This window comes from Lampetra fluviatilis, unplaced genomic scaffold (assembly GCF_964198595.1).
Source record: "Lampetra fluviatilis unplaced genomic scaffold, kcLamFluv1.1 SCAFFOLD_279, whole genome shotgun sequence".
Classification (NCBI taxonomy): domain Eukaryota; kingdom Metazoa; phylum Chordata; class Hyperoartia; order Petromyzontiformes; family Petromyzontidae; genus Lampetra; species Lampetra fluviatilis.
Window position 1 is genome coordinate 25021 of NW_027620847.1, and position 23533 is coordinate 48553.

The 23533-nt window shown below is 49.9% G+C and overlaps 2 protein-coding genes across 2 annotated transcripts; one reads left to right on the forward strand and one right to left on the reverse strand.

The window, feature by feature from the left end:
* Positions 1 to 410: 410 nt before the first annotated feature.
* LOC144954429 (ATP synthase F(0) complex subunit g, mitochondrial-like) lies at positions 411 to 7640 on the reverse strand. The gene is made up of 3 exons (XM_078884931.1): positions 7499 to 7640; positions 2848 to 3008; positions 411 to 926 (listed from the first exon to the last, which is right to left on the reverse strand). The coding sequence occupies exons 1-3, from the start codon at positions 7599 to 7601 to the stop codon at positions 828 to 830; spliced, it is 363 nt and encodes a 120-aa protein (XP_078741057.1). The 5' UTR covers positions 7602 to 7640; the 3' UTR covers positions 411 to 827.
* Positions 7641 to 10908: 3268 nt separating this feature from the next.
* Positions 10909 to 23302, forward strand: LOC144954427 (uncharacterized). The gene is made up of 5 exons (XM_078884929.1): positions 10909 to 11257; positions 17731 to 17844; positions 18925 to 19030; positions 19923 to 20013; positions 23245 to 23302. Exons 1-5 carry the CDS (start codon positions 11201 to 11203, stop codon positions 23300 to 23302), a joined length of 426 nt encoding a protein of 141 aa, XP_078741055.1. The 5' UTR covers positions 10909 to 11200.
* Positions 23303 to 23533: the final 231 nt, after the last annotated feature.

Below are 23533 nucleotides of genomic sequence, written 5' to 3' on the forward strand. Positions count from 1 at the left end.
TGTCTCTGTGTGTCTGTCTCTGTGTGTCTCTGTGTGTGTCTCTGTGTCTCTCTCTGAGTGTGTCTGTGTATCTCTGTCTGTGTGTGTCTCTGTGTATCTGTGTGTGTATCTCTGTGTGTGTCTCTGTCTCTGTGTGTGTCTCTGAGTATCTGTGTCTCTATGTGTGTCTATGTGTCTGTGTGTCTGTGTGTGTCTCTGTGTGTGTCTCTGTGTGTGTCTCTGTGTGTGTCTGTGTGTGTGTCTGTGTGTGTGTGTCTGTGTGCGTCTCTGCGAGTGTCTCTGCGTGTTGTCTCTGCGTGTCTCTGTGTGTGTCTCTCTCTGTGTGTCTCTGTGTGTGTGTCTCTGTGTGTCTGTGAGAGTGTCAGCGTCACGACGAGGTAGACACGGAGTGAGACCGCCACTAGGGAAGCGACATCGTCGTCGTCGTCTTTATTCATCGCTAGAGTCGAGCGCGGAGACACGCACAGCGACACCGGACGAGGAGGAGACAGAGAGACAGAGAGACACAGAGAGACAGAGAGACACGGAGAGACACAGAGAGACAGGGAGAGACAGAGAGAGAGACACAGAGAGACAGGGAGAGACAGAGAGAGAGACACAGAGAGACAGGGAGAGACAGGGAGAGACAGGGAGAGACAGAGAGACACAGAGAGAGAGAGACACACACAGAGACACAGGGAGAGACAGAGAGAGAGACACACACACACAGAGACACAGGGAGAGAGAGGATGACACCCTGTCTAGACAGGGCGTCTAGACAGGGCGTCTAGACGGGGCGTGTCTAGACGCAGGGCGTCTAGACGTGGCATGTCTAGACGGGGCGTGGTCTAGACATTGTATCCGATGAGGCTGCGTCTGCCGATGACCTCCCCCACGTAGAACCACATCGCGATCTCTACGCCCACCAGGGAGTTACGCAAAGCGTCCTGTTACACACAGAGACACACACAGACACACACACAGTGAGACACATAAACACACACAGAGACACACAGAGAGACGCACACAGAGACACACACAGACACACACACAGTGAGACACATAAACACACACAGACACACAGAGAGACACACACAGACACACACACAGTGAGACACATAAACACACACAGAGACACACAGAGAGACGCACACAGAGACACACACAGAGACACACACAGTGAGACACATAAACACACACAGACACACAGAGAGACGCACACAGAGACACACACAGACACACACACAGTGAGACACATAAACACACACAGACACACAGAGAGACACACACAGAGACACACAGAGAGACACACAGTGACACACACACAGTTACACACAGAGACACACACACACACAGAGACACACAGTTACACACAGTTACACACACAAACACACACACAGACACACACACAGTGAGACACACACAGTGAGACACACAGTGAGACACACACAGTTACACACAGTGACACACACACAGACACACACACACACACAGTGACACACACACACAGTGACACACACCACCCACCCTCACGGTGAGGTTCCTCACAGCTCCGCTCCTGCCCCGCTCCACCACACACACAGTGACACACACACAGTGACACACACACACACAGTGACACACACACACACAATGACACACACACCACTCACCCTGACGGTGAGGTTCCTCACAGCTCCGCTCCTGCCCCGCTCCACCACACACACAGTGACACACACAGTGACATACACACACACACAGTGACACCCCCACACACACAGTGACACACACACACACACAGTGACACACACAATGACACACACACCACCCACCCTGACGGTGAGGTTCCTCACAGCTCCGCTCCTGCCCCGCTCCACCACACACACAGTGACACAGTGACACACACAGTGACACACACAGTGACACACACACACAATGACACACACACCACCCACCCTGACGGTGAGGTTCCTCACAGCTCCGCTCCTGCCCCGCTCCACCACACACACAGTGACACACACAGTGACATACACACACACACAGTGACACCCCCACACACACAGTGACACACACACACACACAGTGACACACACAATGACACACACACCACCCACCCTGACGGTGAGGTTCCTCACAGCTCCGCTCCTGCCCCGCTCCACCACACACACAGTGACACACACAGTGACATACACACACACACAGTGACACCCCCACACACACAGTGACACACACACACACACAGTGACACACACAATGACACACACAGTGACACACACAGTGACACACACACACACACAGTGACACACAGTGACACACACACACAATGACACACACACCACCCACCCTGACGGTGAGGTTCCTCACAGCTCCGCTCCTGCCCCGCTCCACCACACACACAGTGACACACACACACACACACAGTGACACACACAGTGACACACACAGTGACACAGTGACACACACAGTGACACACACAGTGACACACACACACAATGACACACACACCACCCACCCTGACGGTGAGGTTCCTCACAGCTCCGCTCCTGCCCCGCTCCACCACACACACAGTGACACAGTGACACACACAGTGACACACACAGTGACACACACACACAATGACACACACACCACCCACCCTGACGGTGAGGTTCCTCACAGCTCCGCTCCTGCCCCGCTCCACCACACACACAGTGACACACACAGTGACACACACAGTGACACACACACACACACAGTGACACACACAATGACACACACACCACCCACCCTGACGGTGAGGTTCCTCACAGCTCCGCTCCTGCCCCGCTCCACCACACACACAGTGACACACACACACACACAGTGACACACACAGTGACACACACACACAATGACACACACACCACCCACCCTGACGGTGAGGTTCCTCACAGCTCCGCTCCTGCCCCGCTCCACCATGGCTTTGAAGGCAGCCACGGCACCCGGGATCTCTGCCGGGCTGGGCGGAGTGAGCTCCACCTTCGCCAGGGACCAGAACTTGGAGAGACGCGGACGCGAATATTCCACCACCGCTGTGGGGGGTAGAGACACACAGAGAGACACACAGAGACACACACAGTGAGACACACACACACAGAGACACAGAGAGAGAGAGAGAGACACACAGAGAGACACACAGAGACACACACACACAGAGACACAGAGAGAGAGACACACAGAGTCACACAGAGACACACACAGTGAGACACACACACACAGAGACACAGAGAGAGAGAGACACACAGAGAGACACACAGAGACACACACAGTGAGACACACACACACAGAGACACAGAGAGAGAGAGAGACACACAGAGTCACACAGAGACACACACAGAGACACAGAGACACAGAGACACACACAGAGACACACACGAGACACAGAGACACACACAGAGACACACACAGAGAGACACACAGAGTCAGAGACACACACAGAGACACACACACACAGTCTATGGGCAGTGCTGAGTCTATGTGCTGAGTCTATGTGCTGAGTCTGTGCTGAGTCTATGTGCTGAGTCTATGTGCTGAGTCTATGTGCTGAGTCTATGTGCTGAGTCTATGTGCTGAGTCTATGTGCTGAGTCTATGTGCTGAGTCTATGTGCTGAGTCTATGTGCTGAGTCTATGTGCTGAGTCTATGTGCTGAGTCTATGTGCTGAGTCTATGTGCTGAGTCTGTGCAGTGCTGAGTCTATGTGCTGAGTCTATGTGCTGAGTCTATGTGCTGAGTCTATGTGCTGAGTCTATGTGCAGAGTCTATGTGCTGAGTCTATGTGCAGTGCTGAGTCTATGTGCTGAGTCTATGTGCTGAGTCTATGTGCTGAGTCTGTGCAGTGCTGAGTCTATGTGCTGAGTCTATGTGCTGAGTCTATGTGCAGTGCTGAGTCTATGTGCAGAGTCTATGTGCTGAGTCTATGTGCAGTGCTGAGTCTATGTGCTGAGTCTATGTGCTGAGTCTATGTGCTGAGTCTATGTGCTGAGTCTATGTGCTGAGTCTGTGCAGTGCTGAGTCTATGTGCTGAGTCTATGTGCTGAGTCTATGTGCAGTGCTGAGTCTATGTGCTGAGTCTATGTGCTGAGTCTATGTGCTGAGTCTATGTGCTGAGTCTATGTGCTGAGTCTGTGCAGTGCTGAGTCTATGTGCTGAGTCTATGTGCTGAGTCTATGTGCTGAGTCTATGTGCTGAGTCTATGTGCTGAGTCTATGTGCTGAGTCTATGTGCTGAGTCTATGTGCTGAGTCTATGTGCAGTGCTGAGTCTATGTGCTGAGTCTATGTGCTGAGTCTATGTGCTGAGTCTATGTGCAGTGTTGAGTCTATGTGCTGAGTCTATGTGCTGAGTCTATGTGCTGAGTCTATGTGCTGAGTCTATGTGCTGAGTCTATGTGCTGAGTCTGTGCAGTGCTGAGTCTATGTGCTGAGTCTATGTGCTGAGTCTATGTGCTGAGTCTATGTGCTGAGTCTATGTGCTGAGTCTATGTGCTGAGTCTATGTGCAGTGCTGAGTCTATGTGCTGAGTCTATGTGCTGAGTCTATGTGCTGAGTCTATGTGCAGTGCTGAGTCTATGTGCTGAGTCTATGTGCTGAGTCTATGGGCAGTGTTGAGTCTAAGTGTTGAGTCTATGTGCTGAGTCTATGTGCTGAGTCTATGTGCTGAGTCTATGTGCTGAGTCTATGTGCAGTGCTGAGTCTATGTGCTGAGTCTATGTGCTGAGTCTATGTGCTGAGTCTATGTGCTGAGTCTATGTGCTGAGTCTATGTGCTGAGTCTATGTGCTGAGTCTATGTGCTGAGTCTATGTGCTGAGTCTATGTGCAGTGCTGAGTCTATGTGCTGAGTCTATGTGCTGAGTCTATGTGCTGAGTCTATGTGCAGTGCTGAGTCTATGTGCTGAGTCTATGTGCTGAGTCTATGTGCTGAGTCTATGTGCAGTGCTGAGTCTATGTGCTGAGTCTATGTGCTGAGTCTAAGTGCTGAGTCTAAGTGTTGAGTCTCTGGGCTCGACATTAGCACACACACACGCACCACCTAAGTAAGTGCATACTAAATCAATGTTACTACACAGCTGCTGTGTGTACAGCTTACTGGACACTGCACATGTACGCCCCTGCCACACGACCTTGAGATCGAGTCAAGGTCGCAATTACTAAACTGTATACAGTACACACGGTGCTGTACACAGCACACTGTACTCAGTGCCATACAGAGCACTGTATGTACTGTATAGTTGGTTCTTTCGGTAAAGCCACGAAGATGGGAAAGGAAAAATAAATAATGATAAAAATGCAATACGTTGAAAATAGTCAAAAGCAAAAAAAACACGATGAAAATAAAAAATATGAAAATAAATATTTTTTTTATAATTAAAAATATACGTTGAAAGTAATGAAAGCAAAAAGCCTCAATAAAAATAGCAAAATTAAAAAATGTTAATAAAAAATAATACGTTGAAATTAACAAAAGCAAAAAAAAAACACAATGAAAATAAAAATAGAAAAATAAAAATGTTTAATGATAAAAAAATTTCGTTGAAACTAATGAAAGTAAAAAACCCACAATGAAAATAAAAAAACGTACAAATAACAATTTTTTGGAATTAATAAAAAATTATCAGTTGAAAATAATGAAAGTAACAAAAACCGCAATGAAAATAGTAAAATAAAAATGTTTCATGATAAAACAAAATTTCGTTGAAAATAATGAAAGCAAAACACCCACAATGAAAATAAAAAACGTAAAAACTAATTAATTTTTTTTTTAAATAATCCGTTGAAAATAATGAAAGCAAAAATACACAATCAAAAGTAAAAAAATGGTTAATTGTAATTTTTTATTCATTTTTTATTCATAAAAAAATCCGTTGAAAATAATGAAAGCAAAAAACCCACAATGAAAATAAAAAACGTAAAAACTAATTAAAAAAAATTTAAATAATCCGTTTAAAATAATGAAAGCAAAAATACGCAATCAAAAGTTTAAAAATGGCAAATTGTATTTTTTATTCATAAAAAAATCCGTTGAAAATAATGAAAGCAAAAAAAAAACAATTAAAAAAAAAGTAAAATTAGTAAAATAAAATTAGCGGCGGTGTGTGCACAGCACCGTACGTAATGCGTACAGTACGTACAGTACGTACTGCATACAGTGCGTACTGTACGTACAGTACGTACTGCATACAGTACGTACTGTACGCAGCTGTGCGTACCGCATCGAGTCCCAAGGACAGTGCACGCCGTACAGTGCGCAGTCGTGAGAGTGAAGGTCGCCAATTACGAATCGCGTTTTGGCCGCCTCCACAGCCCGGCTTCCGTAGCTCGGTCCCACAGCCACCACCATCATCATCATCATCACCACCATCATCACCATCACCATCATCACCACCACCATCATCACCATCATCACCACCATCACCACCATCATCATCATCATCACCATCATCACCAACATCATCACACCATCATCACCATCATCATCATCACACCATCATCATCATCACCATCATCACCAACATCATCATCAACATCATCATCATCACCATCATCACCAACATCATCACACCATCATCACCATCATCATCATCATCACTATCATCATCATCACTATCATCACTATCATCACTATCATCATCATCATCATCACTATCATCATCATCACCACCATCATCACCATCATCATCACCAACATCATCATCATCACCATCATCACCATCATCATCATCACCAACATCATCATCATCATCATCACTATCATCACCATCACCAACATCATCATCATCATCATCACTATCATCATCATCATCACTATCATCATCATCACCACCATCATCATCATCACCATCATCATCATCATCACCATCATCATCATCATCACCATCATCATCATCACCACCATCATCATCATCATCACCATCATCATCACCATCATCATCATCACCACCATCATCATCACCATCATCATCATCACAACCAACACCACCATCACCACCACCATCATCACCACCACCACCATCACCACCACCATCATCATCACCACCACCACCACCATCATCATCATCACACAATCACCATCACCACCATCATCATCACCATCATCATCACCACCACCACTACCATCATCACCACCATCATCATCACCACCACCATCATCACCATCACACAATCACCATCACCACCATCATCATCACCATCATCATCACCACCACCACTACCATCATCACCACCATCATCATCACCACCACCATCATCACCACCACCATCATCACCACACAACCACCATCATCACCACACAACCACCATCATCATCACACTCTGTGTGTCTCTGTGTGTGTCACTAACTCACCCGCCACCACTTGAGGAGTTCTCTTCACGACGATTCCCGCCATCACCACCACCACCATCACCACCACCATCATCACCACCACCACCATCATCATCATCACAACCAACACCACCATCACCATCACCACCATCACCACCATCATCATCACACTCTGTGTGTGTCACTGTGTGTCACTAACTCACCCGCCACCACTTGAGGAGTTCTCTTCACGACGATTCCCGCGAGGCGCTGAGCCGCTGCCGCCATCTTCACCTCTACAGACTCCACCAACTGCCGCGCGTTCATAAACCCCCTCTACCTCTTCCGGAAGAGTCTTCTGGAAGACGTCTCCCGCCCGTTCATAAACCCCCTCTACCTCTTCCGGAAGAGTCTTCTGGAAGACGTCTCCCGCCCGTTCATAAACCCCCTCTACCTCTTCCGGAAGAGTCTTCTGGAAGACGTCTCCCGCCCGTTCATAAACCCCCTCTACCTCTTCCGGAAGAGTCTTCTGGAAGACGTCTCCCGCCCGTTCATAAACCCCCTCTACCTCTTCCGGAAGAGTCTTCTGGAAGACGTCTCCCGCCCGTTCATAAACCCCCTCTACCTCTTCCGGAAGAGTCTTCTGGAAGACGTCTCCCGCCCGTTCATAAACCCCCTCTACCTCTTCCGGAAGAGTCTTCTGGAAGACGTCTCCCGCCCGTTCATAAACCCCCTCTACCTCTTCCGGAAGAGTCTTCTGGAAGACGTCTCCCGCGCGTTCATAAACCCCCTCTACCTCTTCCGGAAGAGTCTTCTGGAAGACGTCTCCCGCGCGTTCATAAACCCCCTCTACCTCTTCCGGAAGAGTCTTCTGGAAGACGTCTCCCGCGCGTTCATAAACCCCCTCTACCTCTTCCGGAAGAGTCTTCTGGAAGACGTCTCCCGCGCGTTCATAAACCCCCTCTACCTCTTCCGGAAGAGTCTTCTGGAAGACGTCTCCCGCGCGTTCATAAACCCCCTCTACCTCTTCCGGAAGAGTCTTCTGGAAGACGTCTCCCGCGCGTTCATAAACCCCCTCTACCTCTTCCGGAAGAGTCTTCTGGAAGACGTCTCCCGCCCGTTCATAAACCCCCTCTACCTCTTCCGGAAGAGTCTTCTGGAAGACGTCTCCCGCCCGTTCATAAACCCGCTTCTACCGATTATGGAAGATTCTTCTGGAAGACGTCTCCCGCCCGTTCATAAACCCCTTCTACCTCTTCCGGAAGAGTTTTCTGGAAGACGTCTCCCGCCCGTTCATAAACCCCCTCTACCTCTTCCGGAAGAGTCTTCTGGAAGACGTCTCCCGCCCGTTCATAAACCCGCTTCTACCGATTATGGAAGATTCTTCTGGAAGACGTCTCCCGCCCGTTCATAAACCCCTTCTACCTCTTCCGGAAGAGTCTTCTGGAAGACGTCTCCCGCCCGTTCATAAACCCGCTTCTACCGATTATGGAAGATTCTTCTGGAAGTTGCCTCCCGCCCGTTCATAAACCCCTTCTACCTCTTCCGGAAGAGTCTTCTGGAAGACGTCTCCCGCGCGTTCATAAACCCCCTCTACCTCTTCCGGAAGAGTCTTCTGGAAGACGTCTCCCGCCCGTTCATAAACCCCCTCTACCTCTTCCGGAAGAGTCTTCTGGAAGACGTCTCCCGCCCGTTCATAAACCCGCTTCTACCGATTATGGAAGATTCTTCTGGAAGACGTCTCCCGCCCGTTCATAAACCCCTTCTACCTCTTCCGGAAGAGTTTTCTGGAAGACGTCTCCCGCGCGTTCATAAACCCCCTCTACCTCTTCCGGAAGAGTCTTCTGGAAGACGTCTCCCGCCCGTTCATAAACCCGCTTCTACCGATTATGGAAGATTCTTCTGGAAGTTGCCTGCCGCCCGTTCATAAACCCCCTCTACCTCTTCCGGAAGATTCTTCTGGAAGATGACTGCCGCCCGTTCATAAACCTGCCTCTACCGTTTCCGGAAGATTATTTTGGAAGATGTCTACCGCCCGTTCATAAACCTCGTCTTCCGATTCTGGAAGATTCTTCTGGAAGATGACTGCTGCCCGTTCATAAACCCCCTCTACCTCTTCCGGAAGATTCTTCTGGAAGATGACTGCCGCCCGTTCATAAACCTGTCTCTACCGTTTCCGGAAGATTATTTTGGAAGATGTCTACCGCCCGTTCATAAACCTCGTCTTCCGATTCTGGAAGATTCTTCTGGAAGATGACTGCTGCCCGTTCATAAACCCCCTCTACCTCTTCCGGAAGATTCTTCTGGAAGATGACTGCCGCCCGTTCGTAAACCCGCCTCTACCTCTTCCGGAAGATTCTTCTGGAAGATGTCTACAGCCTGTTCGTAAACCAACATCTACAGATTACGGAAGACGCTTCTAGAAGATGTCTACCGTTCGTTCATTAACGCCTCTACCTATTCCGGAAGAATCTTCTGGAAGACGTCTACCGCCCGTTCATAAACCCCTTCTACCTCTTCCGGAAGAGTTTTCTGGAAGACGTCTCCCGCGCGTTCATAAACCCCCTCTACCTCTTCCGGAAGAGTCTTCTGGAAGACGTCTCCCGCCCGTTCATAAACCCGCTTCTACCGATTATGGAAGATTCTTCTGGAAGTTGCCTGCCGCCCGTTCATAAACCCCCTCTACCTCTTCCGGAAGATTCTTCTGGAAGATGACTGCCGCCCGTTCATAAACCTGCCTCTACCGTTTCCGGAAGATTATTTTGGAAGATGTCTACCGCCCGTTCATAAACCTCGTCTTCCGATTCTGGAAGATTCTTCTGGAAGATGACTGCTGCCCGTTCATAAACCCCCTCTACCTCTTCCGGAAGATTCTTCTGGAAGATGACTGCCGCCCGTTCATAAACCTGTCTCTACCGTTTCCGGAAGATTATTTTGGAAGATGTCTACCGCCCGTTCATAAACCTCGTCTTCCGATTCTGGAAGATTCTTCTGGAAGATGACTGCTGCCCGTTCATAAACCCCCTCTACCTCTTCCGGAAGATTCTTCTGGAAGATGACTGCCGCCCGTTCGTAAACCCGCCTCTACCTCTTCCGGAAGATTCTTCTGGAAGATGTCTACAGCCTGTTCGTAAACCAACATCTACAGATTACGGAAGACGCTTCTAGAAGATGTCTACCGTTCGTTCATTAACGCCTCTACCTATTCCGGAAGGATCTTCTGGAAGACGTCTACCGCCCGTTCATAAACTCCTCTACAGATTACGGAAGACGCTTCTAGAAGATGTCTACCGCTCGTTCATCAACTCCTCTACCTATTCCGGAAGTATCTTCTAGAATATGTCTACCGCCTGTTCATAAACGCCTCTACCAATTCTGGAAGAATCTTCTGGAAGACGTCTACCGCCTGTTCATAAACTCCTTTACATATTCCGGAAGACTCTTCTGGAAGACGTCTACCGCCTGTTCATAAACTCCTTTACATATTCCGGAAGTATCTTCTAGAAGATGTCTACCGCCTGTTCATAAACGCCTCTACCCATTCCGGAAGCCTCTTCTGGAAGACGTCTACCGCCCGTTCATCAACTCCTCTACCTCTTCCGGAAGGATCTTCCGGAAGCCATCTACCGCCCGTTCATAAACCCTCTCATCACCTTCTACCGGTAGATTCTTCCTCTACCGGAAGTCGGCGTTGCCACGGTAACGACCCGGCGCGTCCCGTTGCCACGGCAACAGCGACATCGCTAAACCAGAGGCCCAACTTCAAAATCTCTGTCCCCTCTCTCTCTGATTCATCTCCTAAACTCTCTTAAACTCTCTGAAACTTTCTTAAACTCCCTGAAACTCTCTTAAACTCTCTTATCTCTCGCTCGCGCTCTCTCTCCACGTCTCCTGTCGCTGTCTCGTCTCTTAATCTCGAGCCGGAGATGTCCGACTCAGGCGAGGAGCAGGATGAGTTTGCCGACCTAGGCCCCAGCATTGGGGTAACAAAAACATTTTAATTTTTTTGTAAACTATTTTTTATAAACTTCTATTACGACGTTAAACTCGTTCACATTGTTGATTGCGTTGTTTATTTTCATTTTTTATTGTTATTATATTTTATATTTTATTATTGTACCGACGTGACTTTACCGAAAACACCTAACTATGCAATCGTTATACTAGTTAAAATGGTTACAATGTTACATGGTTACAATGTTACATCATTGTTACAATGTTACATTGCTACATAGTTACAATGTTACAATGTTACATTGCTACATAGTTACAATGTTACCTAGTTACAATAGTTACAAACTTACAATGGTTACAATGTTACGTTGCTACATAGTTGCATTGCTACATAGTTGCAATGTTACGTAGCAACATGTAACATTGTAACAATGTTACATGTATGTGTCTCTGTGTGTGTCTCTGTGTGTGTGTCTCTGTGTGTGTCTCTGTGTCTGTGTGTGTCTCTGTGTGTGTCTCTGTGTGTGTCTCTGTGTCTGTGTGTGTCTCTGTGTGTGTCTCTGTGTGTGTGTCTCTGTGTGTGTCTCTGTGTCTGTGTGTGTCTCTGTGTGTGTCTCTGTGTGTGTCTCTGTGTCTGTGTGTGTCTCTGTGTGTGTCTCTGTGTGTGTGTCTCTGTGTGTGTCTCTGTGTCTGTGTGTGTCTCTGTGTGTGTCTCTGTGTGTGTCTCTGTGTCTGTGTGTGTCTCTGTGTGTGTCTCTGTGTGTGTGTCTCTGTGTGTGTCTCTGTGTCTGTGTGTGTCTCTGTGTGTGTCTCTGTGTGTGTCTCTGTGTCTGTGTGTGTCTCTGTGTGTGTCTCTGTGTGTGTGTCTCTGTGTGTGTCTCTGTGTCTGTGTGTGTCTCTGTGTGTGTCTCTGTGTGTGTCTCTGTGTCTGTGTGTGTCTCTGTGTGTGTCTCTGTGTGTGTGTCTCTGTGTGTGTCTCTGTGTCTGTATGTGTCTCTGTGTGTGTCTCTGTGTGTGTCTCTGTGTCTGTGTGTGTCTCTGTGTGTGTCTCTGTGTGTGTGTCTCTGTGTGTGTCTCTGTGTCTGTGTGTGTCTCTGTGTGTGTCTCTGTGTGTGTCTCTGTGTCTGTGTGTGTCTCTGTGTGTGTCTCTGTGTGTGTGTCTCTGTGTGTGTCTCTGTGTCTGTGTGTGTCTCTGTGTGTGTCTCTGTGTGTGTCTCTGTGTCTGTGTGTGTCTCTGTGTGTGTCTCTGTGTGTGTGTCTCTGTGTGTGTCTCTGTGTCTGTGTGTGTCTCTGTGTGTGTCTCTGTGTGTGTCTCTGTGTCTGTGTGTGTCTCTGTGTGTGTCTCTGTGTGTGTGTCTCTGTGTGTGTCTCTGTGTCTGTGTGTGTCTCTGTGTGTGTCTCTGTGAGTGTCTCTGTGTCTGTATGTTTCTCTGTGTGTGTCTCTGTGTGTGTCTCTGTGTCTGTGTGTGTCTCTGTGTGTGTCTCTATATGTCTATCTGTATATCTCTGTGTCTCTGTGTGTGTGTCTCTGTGTGTGCCTCTGTGTGTGTCTCTGTATATATCTGTGTGTGTCTCTGTGTGTGTCTCTGTGCGTCTATATGTGTCTATCTGTATATCTCTGTGTCTCTGTGTGTATGTCTCTCTGTATGTTTCTCTGTGTGTCTCTGTGTGTGTCTCTGTGTGTGTGTCTCTGTGTGTGTCTCTGTGTCTGTGTGTGTCTCTGTGTGTGTCTCTGTGTGTGTCTCTGTGTCTGTGTGTGTCTCTGTGTGTGTCTCTGTGTGTGTGTCTCTGTGTGTGTCTCTGTGTCTGTGTGTGTCTCTGTGTGTGTCTCTGTGTGTGTGTCTCTGTGTGTGTCTCTGTGTCTGTGTGTGTCTCTGTGTGTGTCTCTGTGTGTGTCTCTGTGTCTGTGTGTGTCTCTGTGTGTGTCTCTGTGTGTGTGTCTCTGTGTGTGTCTCTGTGTCTGTGTGTGTCTCTGTGTGTGTCTCTGTGAGTGTCTCTGTGTCTGTATGTTTCTCTGTGTGTGTCTCTGTGTGTGTCTCTGTGTCTGTGTGTGTCTCTATATGTCTATCTGTATATCTCTGTGTCTCTGTGTGTGTGTCTCTGTGTGTGCCTCTGTGTGTGTCTCTGTATATATCTGTGTGTGTCTCTGTGTGTGTCTCTGTGCGTCTATATGTGTCTATCTGTATATCTCTGTGTCTCTGTGTGTATGTCTCTCTGTATGTTTCTCTGTGTGTCTCTGTGTGTGTCTCTGTGTGTGTGTCTCTGTGTGTGTCTCTGTGTCTGTGTGTGTCTCTGTGTGTGTCTCTGTGTGTGTCTCTGTGTCTGTGTGTGTCTCTGTGTGTGTCTCTGTGTGTGTGTCTCTGTGTGTGTCTCTGTGTCTGTGTGTGTCTCTGTGTGTGTCTCTGTGTGTGTCTCTGTGTCTGTGTGTGTCTCTGTGTGTGTCTCTGTGTGTGTGTCTCTGTGTGTGTCTCTGTGTCTGTGTGTGTCTCTGTGTGTGTCTCTGTGAGTGTCTCTGTGTCTGTATGTTTCTCTGTGTGTGTCTCTGTGTCTGTGTGTGTCTCTGTGTGTGTCTCTATGTGTCTATCTGTATATCTCTGTGTCTCTGTGTGTGTCTCTGTGTGTCTCTGTGTGTGTCTCTGTGTCTGTGTGTCTCTGTGTGTGTCTCTGTGTCTGTGCGTGTCTCTTTGTGTGTCTCTGTGAGTGTCTCTGTGTCTGTATGTTTCTCTGTGTGTGTCTCTATATGTCTATCTGTATATCTCTGTGTCTCTGTGTGTGTGTCTCTGTGTGTGCCTCTGTGTGTGTCTCTGTATATATCTGTGTGTGTCTCTGTGTGTGTCTCTGTGCGTCTCTATGTGTCTATCTGTATATCTCTGTGTCTCTGTGTGTATGTCTCTCTGTATGTTTCTCTGTGTGTCTCTGTGTGTCTCTGTGTGTGTCTCTGTGTGTGTCTCTGTGTCTGTGCGTGTCTCTGTGTGTCTCTGTGTGTGTCTCTGTGTCTGTGCGTGTCTCTGTGTGTCTCTGTGTGTGTCTCTGTGTGTGTCTCTGTGTCTGTGTGTCTCTGTGTGTGTCTCTGTATCTGTGCGTGTCTCTGTGTGTCTCTGTGAGTGTCTCTGTGTCTGTATGTTTCTCTTTGTGTGTCTCTATATGTCTATCTGTATATCTCTGTGTGTGTGTCTCTGTGTGTGTCTCTGTGTGTCTCTGTGTGTGTCTCTTTATACCTGTGTGTGTCTCTGTGTGTCACCGTGTCTCTGTGTGTGTCTCTGTGTGTGTCTCTCTATATCTCTGTGTCTCTGTGTGTCTCTGTGTGTGTCTCTGTGCGTGTCTCTGTGTGTCTCTGTGTCTCTGTATATCTGTGTGTGTCTCTGTGTGGCTGTGTGTGTGTCTCTGTGTGTCTCTGTGTGTGTCTCTGTGCGTGTCTCTGTGTGTCTCTGTGTCTCTGTATATCTGTGTGTGTCTCTGTGTGGCTGTGTGTGTGTCTCTGTGTGTCTCTGTGTGTGTCTCTGTGTGTCTCTGTGTGTGTCTCTTTATACCTGTGTGTGTCTCTGTGTGTCACCGTGTCTCTGTGTGTGTCTCTGTGTGTGTCTCTCTATATCTCTGTGTCTCTGTGTGGCTGTGTGTGTGTCTCTGTGTGTCTCTGTGTGTGTCTCTGTGTGTCTCTGTGTGTGTCTCTTTATACCTGTGTGTGTCTCTGTGTGTCACCTTGTCTCTGTGTGTGTCTCTGTGTGTGTCTCTGTGTGCAGAGGCGTAGCTAGGGGGAGGCAGGGGGGTACATGTGTCCCCGGGCGCCAAGGTAAAGGGGCGCCAAAATGAGGCTTACAACGTCACATTAGAACTTATTGCGGCGGGCACGGCAGCCTGAAACGACTGCACACATCTACACCTCAACCTAAAAGTTTATATCTCCCGCCACACACAGCCTACATGTCATGTAATTACATTTGATACGCGCGCCTATTAAGAACTTACATGGAAGAACGTCCAAAACAACAGACAGGCGCAGTCTTTCAGCCTTAGTCACTGGCCTGTTTTCTGGTGGCAGAAACTACGACGGCCTGAAACACGCTGGAGTGCACGATCAGAAGCTGTTAAAGCTATCTATGAAGGACTGGATGAACTAGTAGGGCTGCTAAACAAATTATCGGATGACATAACTATGACGCCTGAAACCAGAAGTGATGCAGAACAGTTACAGGCATGCGTATTACATTTTAACTTCATAGTTTTATTACATTTCTGGAATGTCATTCTTGGAAACATTGATCGTGTTCAGAAGCGCTTACAGGATCCTACGATGAATTTCAAGGAAGCAGCAACTGATCTTACATCTTTGGAGCATGAATTTGTCAAGCTTCGTGATGATTTGAGCCAAGTTGCTGGAGAAAACTCAAAAACAAGATGCACAGCCTGGGAGATCGATGTGGACAGAAGAATTAGGCGACGTCGGAAGATGCCAGGAGAACTGGCAAGAGATGCAGAACTTTCAGCAGAAGATGAAAGTGTGCGCGTTATGAAGAGCGCATTTTATCGACTTCAACAGGAGATGTCAACACGGTTTTTACGACTAAAAAACCTGAACACAAAATTTGGATTTTTGCTGGACGTCAAAACTCTTCTATCCGACACAGATGTCGATGCAATTCTTCGAAATTGCACAGATTTTGGAAATTTCCATGACACCGACATCAATGGCCACGAACTTTTCACAGAAATTGGAGATTGCAAAATGCTGCTCAGTAACCGGAATGAAGTTCTACCAGAAACTCCTTTGGATCTTCTTGGTTTTATTGTGTTTTATGGAGACGACATATTTCCGAATTTGCGAATTTCACTGCAAATTTTTATTAACAATAACATAATCAACGTTTTTTGGGTTGAGATCGCGTTATTTATGAATGTGTCGTAACCCTCCACCACCCGACACGGCCAATCAGTAAAAAAGTGTCACGTTGACAAAAGACAAATAGTTCACTGCTTTAGCCCACCGGTGTGTTGAAGCGTGGAACCACAACATTTACAATTTGAGTTGTACGACGTTTCGCTGGTAATTGCATCCAGCATCATCGGGCAATTCTGGCGAATTGCCCGAATTCTGGCGAATTGCCCGATGATGCTGGATGCAATTACCAGCGAAACGTCGTACAACTCAAATTGTAAATGTTGTGGTTTCACGCTTCAACACACCGGTGGGCTAAAGCAGTGAACTATTTGTCTTTTGTCAACGTGTCTCTGTGTGTGTCTCTGTGTGTGTCTCTGTGTGTGTCTCTGTGTATGTCTCTGTGTCTGTGCGTGTCTCTGTGTGTCTCTGTGAGTGTCTCTGTGTCTGTGTGTGTCTCTGTGTGTGTCTCTGTGTATGTCTCTGTGTCTGTGCGTGTCTCTGTGTGTCTCTGTGAGTGTCTCTGTGTCTGTGTGTGTCTCTCTGTGTCTCTGTGTATGTCTCTGTGTCTGTGCGTGTCTCTGTGTGTCTCTGTGAGTGTCTCTGTGTCTGTGTGTGTCTCTGTGTGTCTCTGTGTATGTCTCTGTGTCTGTGCGTGTCTCTGTGTGTCTCTGTGAGTGTCTCTGTGTCTGTGTGTGTCTCTGTGTGTGTCTCTGTGTCTGTGCGTGTCTCTGTGTGTGTCTCTGTGAGTGTCTCTGTGTGTCTCTGTGAGTGTCTCTGTGTCTGTATGTTTCTCTTTGTGTGTCTCTATATGTCTATCTGTATATCTCTGTGTCTCTGTGTGTGTGTCTCTGTGTGTGTCTCTGTGTGTCTCTGTGTGTGTCTCTTTATACCTGTGTGTGTCTCTGTGTGTCACCGTGTCTCTGTGTGTGTCTCTGTGTGTGTCTCTGTGTGTCTCTGTGAGTGTCTCTGTGTCTGTATGTTTCTCTTTGTGTGTCTCTATATGTCTATCTGTATATCTCTGTGTCTCTGTGTGTGTGTCTCTGTGTGTGTCTCTGTGTGTCTCTGTGTGTGTCTCTTTATACCTGTGTGTGTCTCTGTGTGTCACCGTGTCTCTGTGTGTGTCTCTGTGAGTGTCTCTGTGTGTCTCTGTGAGTGTCTCTGTGTCTGTATGTTTCTCTTTGTGTGTCTCTATATGTCTATCTGTATATCTCTGTGTCTCTGTGTGTGTGTCTCTGTGTGTGTCTCTGTGTGTCTCTGTGTGTGTCTCTTTATACCTGTGTGTGTCTCTGTGTGTCACCGTGTCTCTGTGTGTGTCTCTGTGTGTGTCTCTGTGTGTCTCTGTGAGTGTCTCTGTGTCTGTATGTTTCTCTTTGTGTGTCTCTATATGTCTATCTGTATATCTCTGTGTCTCTGTGTGTGTGTCTCTGTGTGTGTCTCTGTGTGTCTCTGTGTGTGTCTCTTTATACCTGTGTGTGTCTCTGTGTGTCACCGTGTCTCTGTGTGTGTCTCTGTGTGTGTCTCTGTGTGTGTCTCTGTGTGTGTCTCTCTATATCTCTGTGTCTCTGTGTGTGTCTCTCTGTGTGTCTCTCTATATCTCTATGTGTCTCCGTGTCTCTGTGCGTGCAGGAGTACGAGGGAGGCCGTGACGAGCTGGGAGAGAGACACGGCAGAGGCCGAGCCCTGCTGCCCAGCGGAGACACCTACGAAGGAGACTACGTGGCAGGGCAGAGACACGGGCAGGCGAGATTACACTACACTACACACTACACACTATACACTACACTATACACTACACACTATACTATACACTACACTATACACTACACTACACACTATACACTACACTATACACTACACTACACACTATACACTACACTATACACTACACTATACACTATACTATACACTACACTATACACTACTCTATACACTACACTATACACTACACTATACACTACTCTATACACTATACTATACACTACTCTATACACTACACTATACACTACACTATACACTATACTATACACTATACTATACACTATACTATACACTACACTATACACTACACTATACACTACACTATACACTATACTATACACTATACTATACACTATACTATACACTACACTATACACTACACTATACACCACAACTCTTAAACTACACTACACACTACACTATACACTACACTATACACTACACTATACACTACACTATACACTACACTACACACTACACACTACACTATACACTACACTATACACTACACTATACACTACACTATACACTACACTATACACTACACTATACACTACACTACACACTACACTATACACTACACTACACACTACACTATACACTACACTATACACTACACTATACACTACACTATACACTACACTATACACTACACTATACACTACACTATACACTACACTATACACTACACTACACACTACACTATACACTACACTATACACTACACTATACACTACACTATACACTACACACTATATCACTACACACTATACACTACACTACACACTACACACTATATCACTACACACTAAACTACTATACACTACACTACACACTACACACTATATCACTACACTACACACTATACACTACACTATACACTACACACTATACACTACACACTATACACTACACTATACACTACACTATACACTACACTACACACTACACTATACACTACACTATACACTACACTATACACTACACTATACACTATAATACACTACACTATACACTACACTACACACTACACACTATATCACTACACACTATAACCTGCAGGGCTCGTACCGCTTCAAGAGTGGCTCTCTCTACCGCGGCGACTACCAGCAAGGCCGCAAGCACGGCTACGGAGCCTTCCACTATCCTGACGGCTCTCACTACCAGGGTGAGACACACACAGACACACACACACAGACACACACACACACACAGACACACACACACAGACACACACACAGACACACACACAGACACACACACACACAGACACACACACACAGACACACACACACACAGACACACACACAGACACACACACACAGACACACAAACACACAGACACACACACACACAGACACACACACACACACTCATCCACCCACTCACCAAACCACCCACCCACTCACCCACCCACTCACCCACCCACTCACCCACTCACCAAACCATTCACCCACTCACCCAACCACAACACCCACCCACCAACCCACCCACCCACTCACCCACCCACCTACTTACCAACACACCCACTCACCCACCCACTCACCCACTCACCAAACCACTCACCCACTCACCCACCCACTCACCCACCCACTCACCCACTCACCAAACCATTCACCCACTCACCCACCCACAACACCCACCCACCAACCCACCCACCCACTCACCCACCCACCCACCCACTCACCCACTCACCCACCCACTCACTCACTCACTCACTCACCCACTCATCCACCCACTCACCCACTCATCCACCCACCCATTCATCCACCCACTCACCCACTAAACCACTCACACACTCACTCACTCACCCACCCACTCACTCACCCACTCACCCACTCACCCACTCACCCACCCACCCACCCACCCACTCACCCACTCACCCACCCACCCACCCACCCACTCACCCACCCACCCACCCACCCACTCACCCACTCACTCACCCACCCACCCACCCACTCACCCACCCACCCACCCACTCACCCACCCACCCACCCACCCACCCACTCACCCACTCACTCACCCACCCACCCACCAACTCACTCATCTCTTCTCTACAGGTCACTGGGTCGAGGATGAGCGTGAGGGTCACGGAGTTTACACTTATAGCAGCGGTGACGTGTACCAGGGCGAGTGGAGACAACACCAGAGGTGGGTGGGTGGGTGAGTGAGTGAGTGAGTGGGTGGGTGGGTGGGTGGGTGAGTGGGTGGGTGAGTGAGTGAGTGGGTGGGTGGGTGGGTGAGTGAGTGAGTGGGTGGGTGAGTGAGTGGGTGGGTGGGTGGGTGAGTGGGTGGGTGAGTGAGTGAGTGGGTGGGTGGGTGAGTGAGTGGGTGGGTGAGTGAGTGAGTGGGTGGGTGGGTGGGTGGGTGGGTGAGTGGGTGGGTGGGTGGGTGAGTGAGTGAGTGGGTGGGTGGGTGAGTGAGTGGGTGGGTGAGTGAGTGGGTGGGTGGGTGGGTGGGTGAGTGGGTGGGTGAGTGAGTGAGTGGGTGGGTGGGTGAGTGAGTGGGTGGGTGAGTGAGTGAGTGGGTGGGTGGGTGGGTGGGTGAGTGGGTGGGTGGGTGAGTGAGTGGGTGAGTGAGTGAGTGAGTGGGTGGGTGGGTGGGTGGGTGAGTGAGTGGGTGGGTGGGTGGGTGAGTGAGTGGGTGGGTGAGTGAGTGAGTGAGTGGGTGGGTGGGTGAGTGGGTGGGTGCGTGAGTGGGTGAGTGGGTGGGTGGGTGGGTGGGTGAGTGAGTGAGTGGGTGGGTGGGTGAGTGGGTGGGTGAGTGAGTGGGTGGGTGGGTGGGTGAGTGGGTGGGTGCGTGAGTGGGTGAGTGAGTGGGTGGGTGGGTGGGTGAGTGGGTGGGTGAGTGAGTGAGTGAGTGGGTGGGTGGGTGGGTGGGTGAGTGAGTGGGTGGGTGGGTGAGTGAGTGGGTGAGTGAGTGAGTGGGTGGGTGGGTGGGTGAGTGAGTGGGTGGGTGGGTGGGTGGGTGGGTGAGTGAGTGGGTGGGTGAGTGAGTGAGTGGGTGGGTGCGTGAGTGGGTGAGTGGGTGGGTGGGTGGGTGAGTGAGTGAGTGGGTGGGTGGGTGAGTGGGTGGGTGAGTGAGTGGGTGGGTGGGTGAGTGGGTGGGTGCGTGAGTGGGTGAGTGAGTGGGTGGGTGGGTGGGTGAGTGGGTGGGTGAGTGAGTGAGTGGGTGGGTGGGTGGGTGGGTGAGTGAGTGGGTGGGTGGGTGGGTGAGTGAGTGGGTGAGTGAGTGAGTGGGTGGGTGGGTGGGTGGGTGAGTGAGTGGGTGGGTGGGTGGGTGAGTGAGTGGGTGGGTGAGTGAGTGAGTGGGTGGGTGGGTGAGTGGGTGGGTGCGTGAGTGGGTGAGTGGGTGGGTGGGTGGGTGGGTGAGTGGTGGGTGGGTGGGTGGGTGAGTGGGTGGGTGAGTGAGTGGGTGGGTGGGTGAGTGGGTGGGTGCGTGAGTGGGTGAGTGAGTGGGTGGGTGGGTGGGTGAGTGGGTGAGTGAGTGAGTGAGTGGGTGGGTGGGTGGGTGAGTGAGTGGGTGGGTGGGTGGGTGAGTGGGTGGGTGAGTGAGTGAGTGGGTGGGTGGGTGGGTGGGTGAGTGGGTGGGTGGGTGGGTGGGTGAGTGGGTGGGTGAGTGAGTGAGTGGGTGGGTGGGTGGGTGGTGAGTGAGTGGGTGGGTGGGTGAGTGAGTGGGTGAGTGAGTGAGTGGGTGGGTGGGTGGGTGGGTGGGTGAGTGAGTGGGTGGGTGGGTGGGTGGGTGGGTGGGTGGGTGAGTGAGTGGGTGGGTGAGTGAGTGAGTGGGTGGGTGGGTGAGTGGGTGGGTGCGTGAGTGGGTGAGTGGGTGGGTGGGTGGGTGAGTGAGTGAGTGGGTGGGTGGGTGAGTGGGTGGGTGAGTGAGTGGGTGGGTGGGTGAGTGGGTGGGTGCGTGAGTGGGTGAGTGAGTGGGTGGGTGGGTGGGTGAGTGGGTGAGTGAGTGAGTGGGTGGGTGGGTGAGTGGGTGGGTGGGTGGGTGGGTGAGTGGGTGAGTGAGTGAGTGAGTGGGTGGGTGGGTGAGTGAGTGGGTGAGTGGGTGAGTGGGTGGGTGGGTGAGTGGGTGGGTGGGTGAGTAGCAGTGGTGAGTGGGTGAGTTGGTGGGTGGGTGGGTGAGTGGGTGAGTGAGTGAGTGGGTGGGTGGGTGGGTGGGTGGGTGGGTGAGTGGGTGAGTGAGTGGGTGGGTGGGTGGGTGGGTGGGTGAGTGGGTGAGTGAGTGAGTGGGTGGGTGGGTGGGTGGGTGGGTGGGTGAGTGGGTGAGTGAGTGGGTGGGTGGGTGAGTGAGTGAGTGGGTGGGTGAGTGAGTGAGTGGGTGGGTGGGTGGGTGGGTGAGTGGGTGGGTGAGTGAGTGGGTGAGTGGGTGGGTGGGTGGGTGGGTGGGTGAGTGAGTGGGTGAGTGGGTGGGTGAGTGAGTGGGTGGGTGGGTGGGTGAGTGGGTGAGTGAGTGAGTGAGTGAGTGGGTGGGTGGGTGAGTGAGTGGGTGGGTGAGTGAGTGGGTGAGTGGGTGGGTGAGTGAGTGGGTGGGTGGGTAAGTGGGTGAGTGGGTGGGTGGGTGGGTGAGTGGGTGAGTGGGTGGGTGAGTGAGTGGGTGGGTGAGTGAGTGGGTGAGTGGGTGGGTGGGTGAGTGAGTGGGTGGGTGAGTGAGTGGGTGGGTGGGTGGGTGAGTGGGTGGGTGAGTGAGTGAGTGGGTGGGTGAGTGAGTGGGTGGGTGAGTGAGTGGGTGGGTGGGTAAGTGGGTGAGTGGGTGGGTGGGTGGGTGGGTGAGTGAGTGAGTGGGTGAGTGGGTGGGTGAGTGGGTGAGTGGGTGAGTGAGTGGGTGGGTGGGTAAGTGGGTGAGTGGGTGGGTGGGTGAGTGGGTGAGTGGGTGGGTGAGTGAGTGAGTGGGTGGGTGAGTGAGTGGGTGGGTGAGTGAGTGAGTGGGTGGGTGAGTGAGTGGGTGGGTGGGTGGGTGGGTGGGTGGGTGAGTGAGTGAGTGAGTGGGTGGGTGAGTGAGTGAGTGGGTGGGTGAGTGAGTGAGTGGGTGGGTGGGTAAGTGGGTGAGTGGGTGGGTGGGTGGGTGGGTGAGTGAGTGAGTGGGTGAGTGGGTGAGTGGGTGGGTGAGTGGGTGAGTGGGTGAGTGAGTGGGTGGGTGGGTAAGTGGGTGAGTGGGTGGGTGGGTGAGTGGGTGAGTGGGTGGGTGAGTGAGTGAGTGAGTGTCTCTGTGTCTCTGTGTGTGTGTCTCTGTGTGTATGTGGTGAGTGAGTGTCTCTGTGTCTCTGTGTGTGTGTGTGTGTCTGTGTGTGTGTGTGTCTCTGTGTGTCTCTGTGTCTCTGTGTGTGTGTCTCTGTGTGTGTGTGTGTCTCTGTGTGTCTCTGTGTGGTGTGATCAGACACGGCCAGGGCACATACGTGTTCCACGCGTGTGGAGCTCGCTACGTGTGTGTGTAGTGAGTGTCTCTGTGTCTCTGTGTGTGTGTCTCTGTGTGTGTGTGTGTCTCTGTGTGTCTCTGTGTGTCTCTGTGTGTCTCTGTGTGTGTGGTGTGTCTCTGTGTGTGTGTCTCTGTGTGTGTGTGGTGAGTGAGTGTCTCTGTGTCTCTGTGTGTGTGTCTCTGTGGGTGTGTGTGTCTCTGTGTGTCTCTGTGTGTCTCTGTGTGTCTCTGTGTGTGTGTGTGTGTCTCT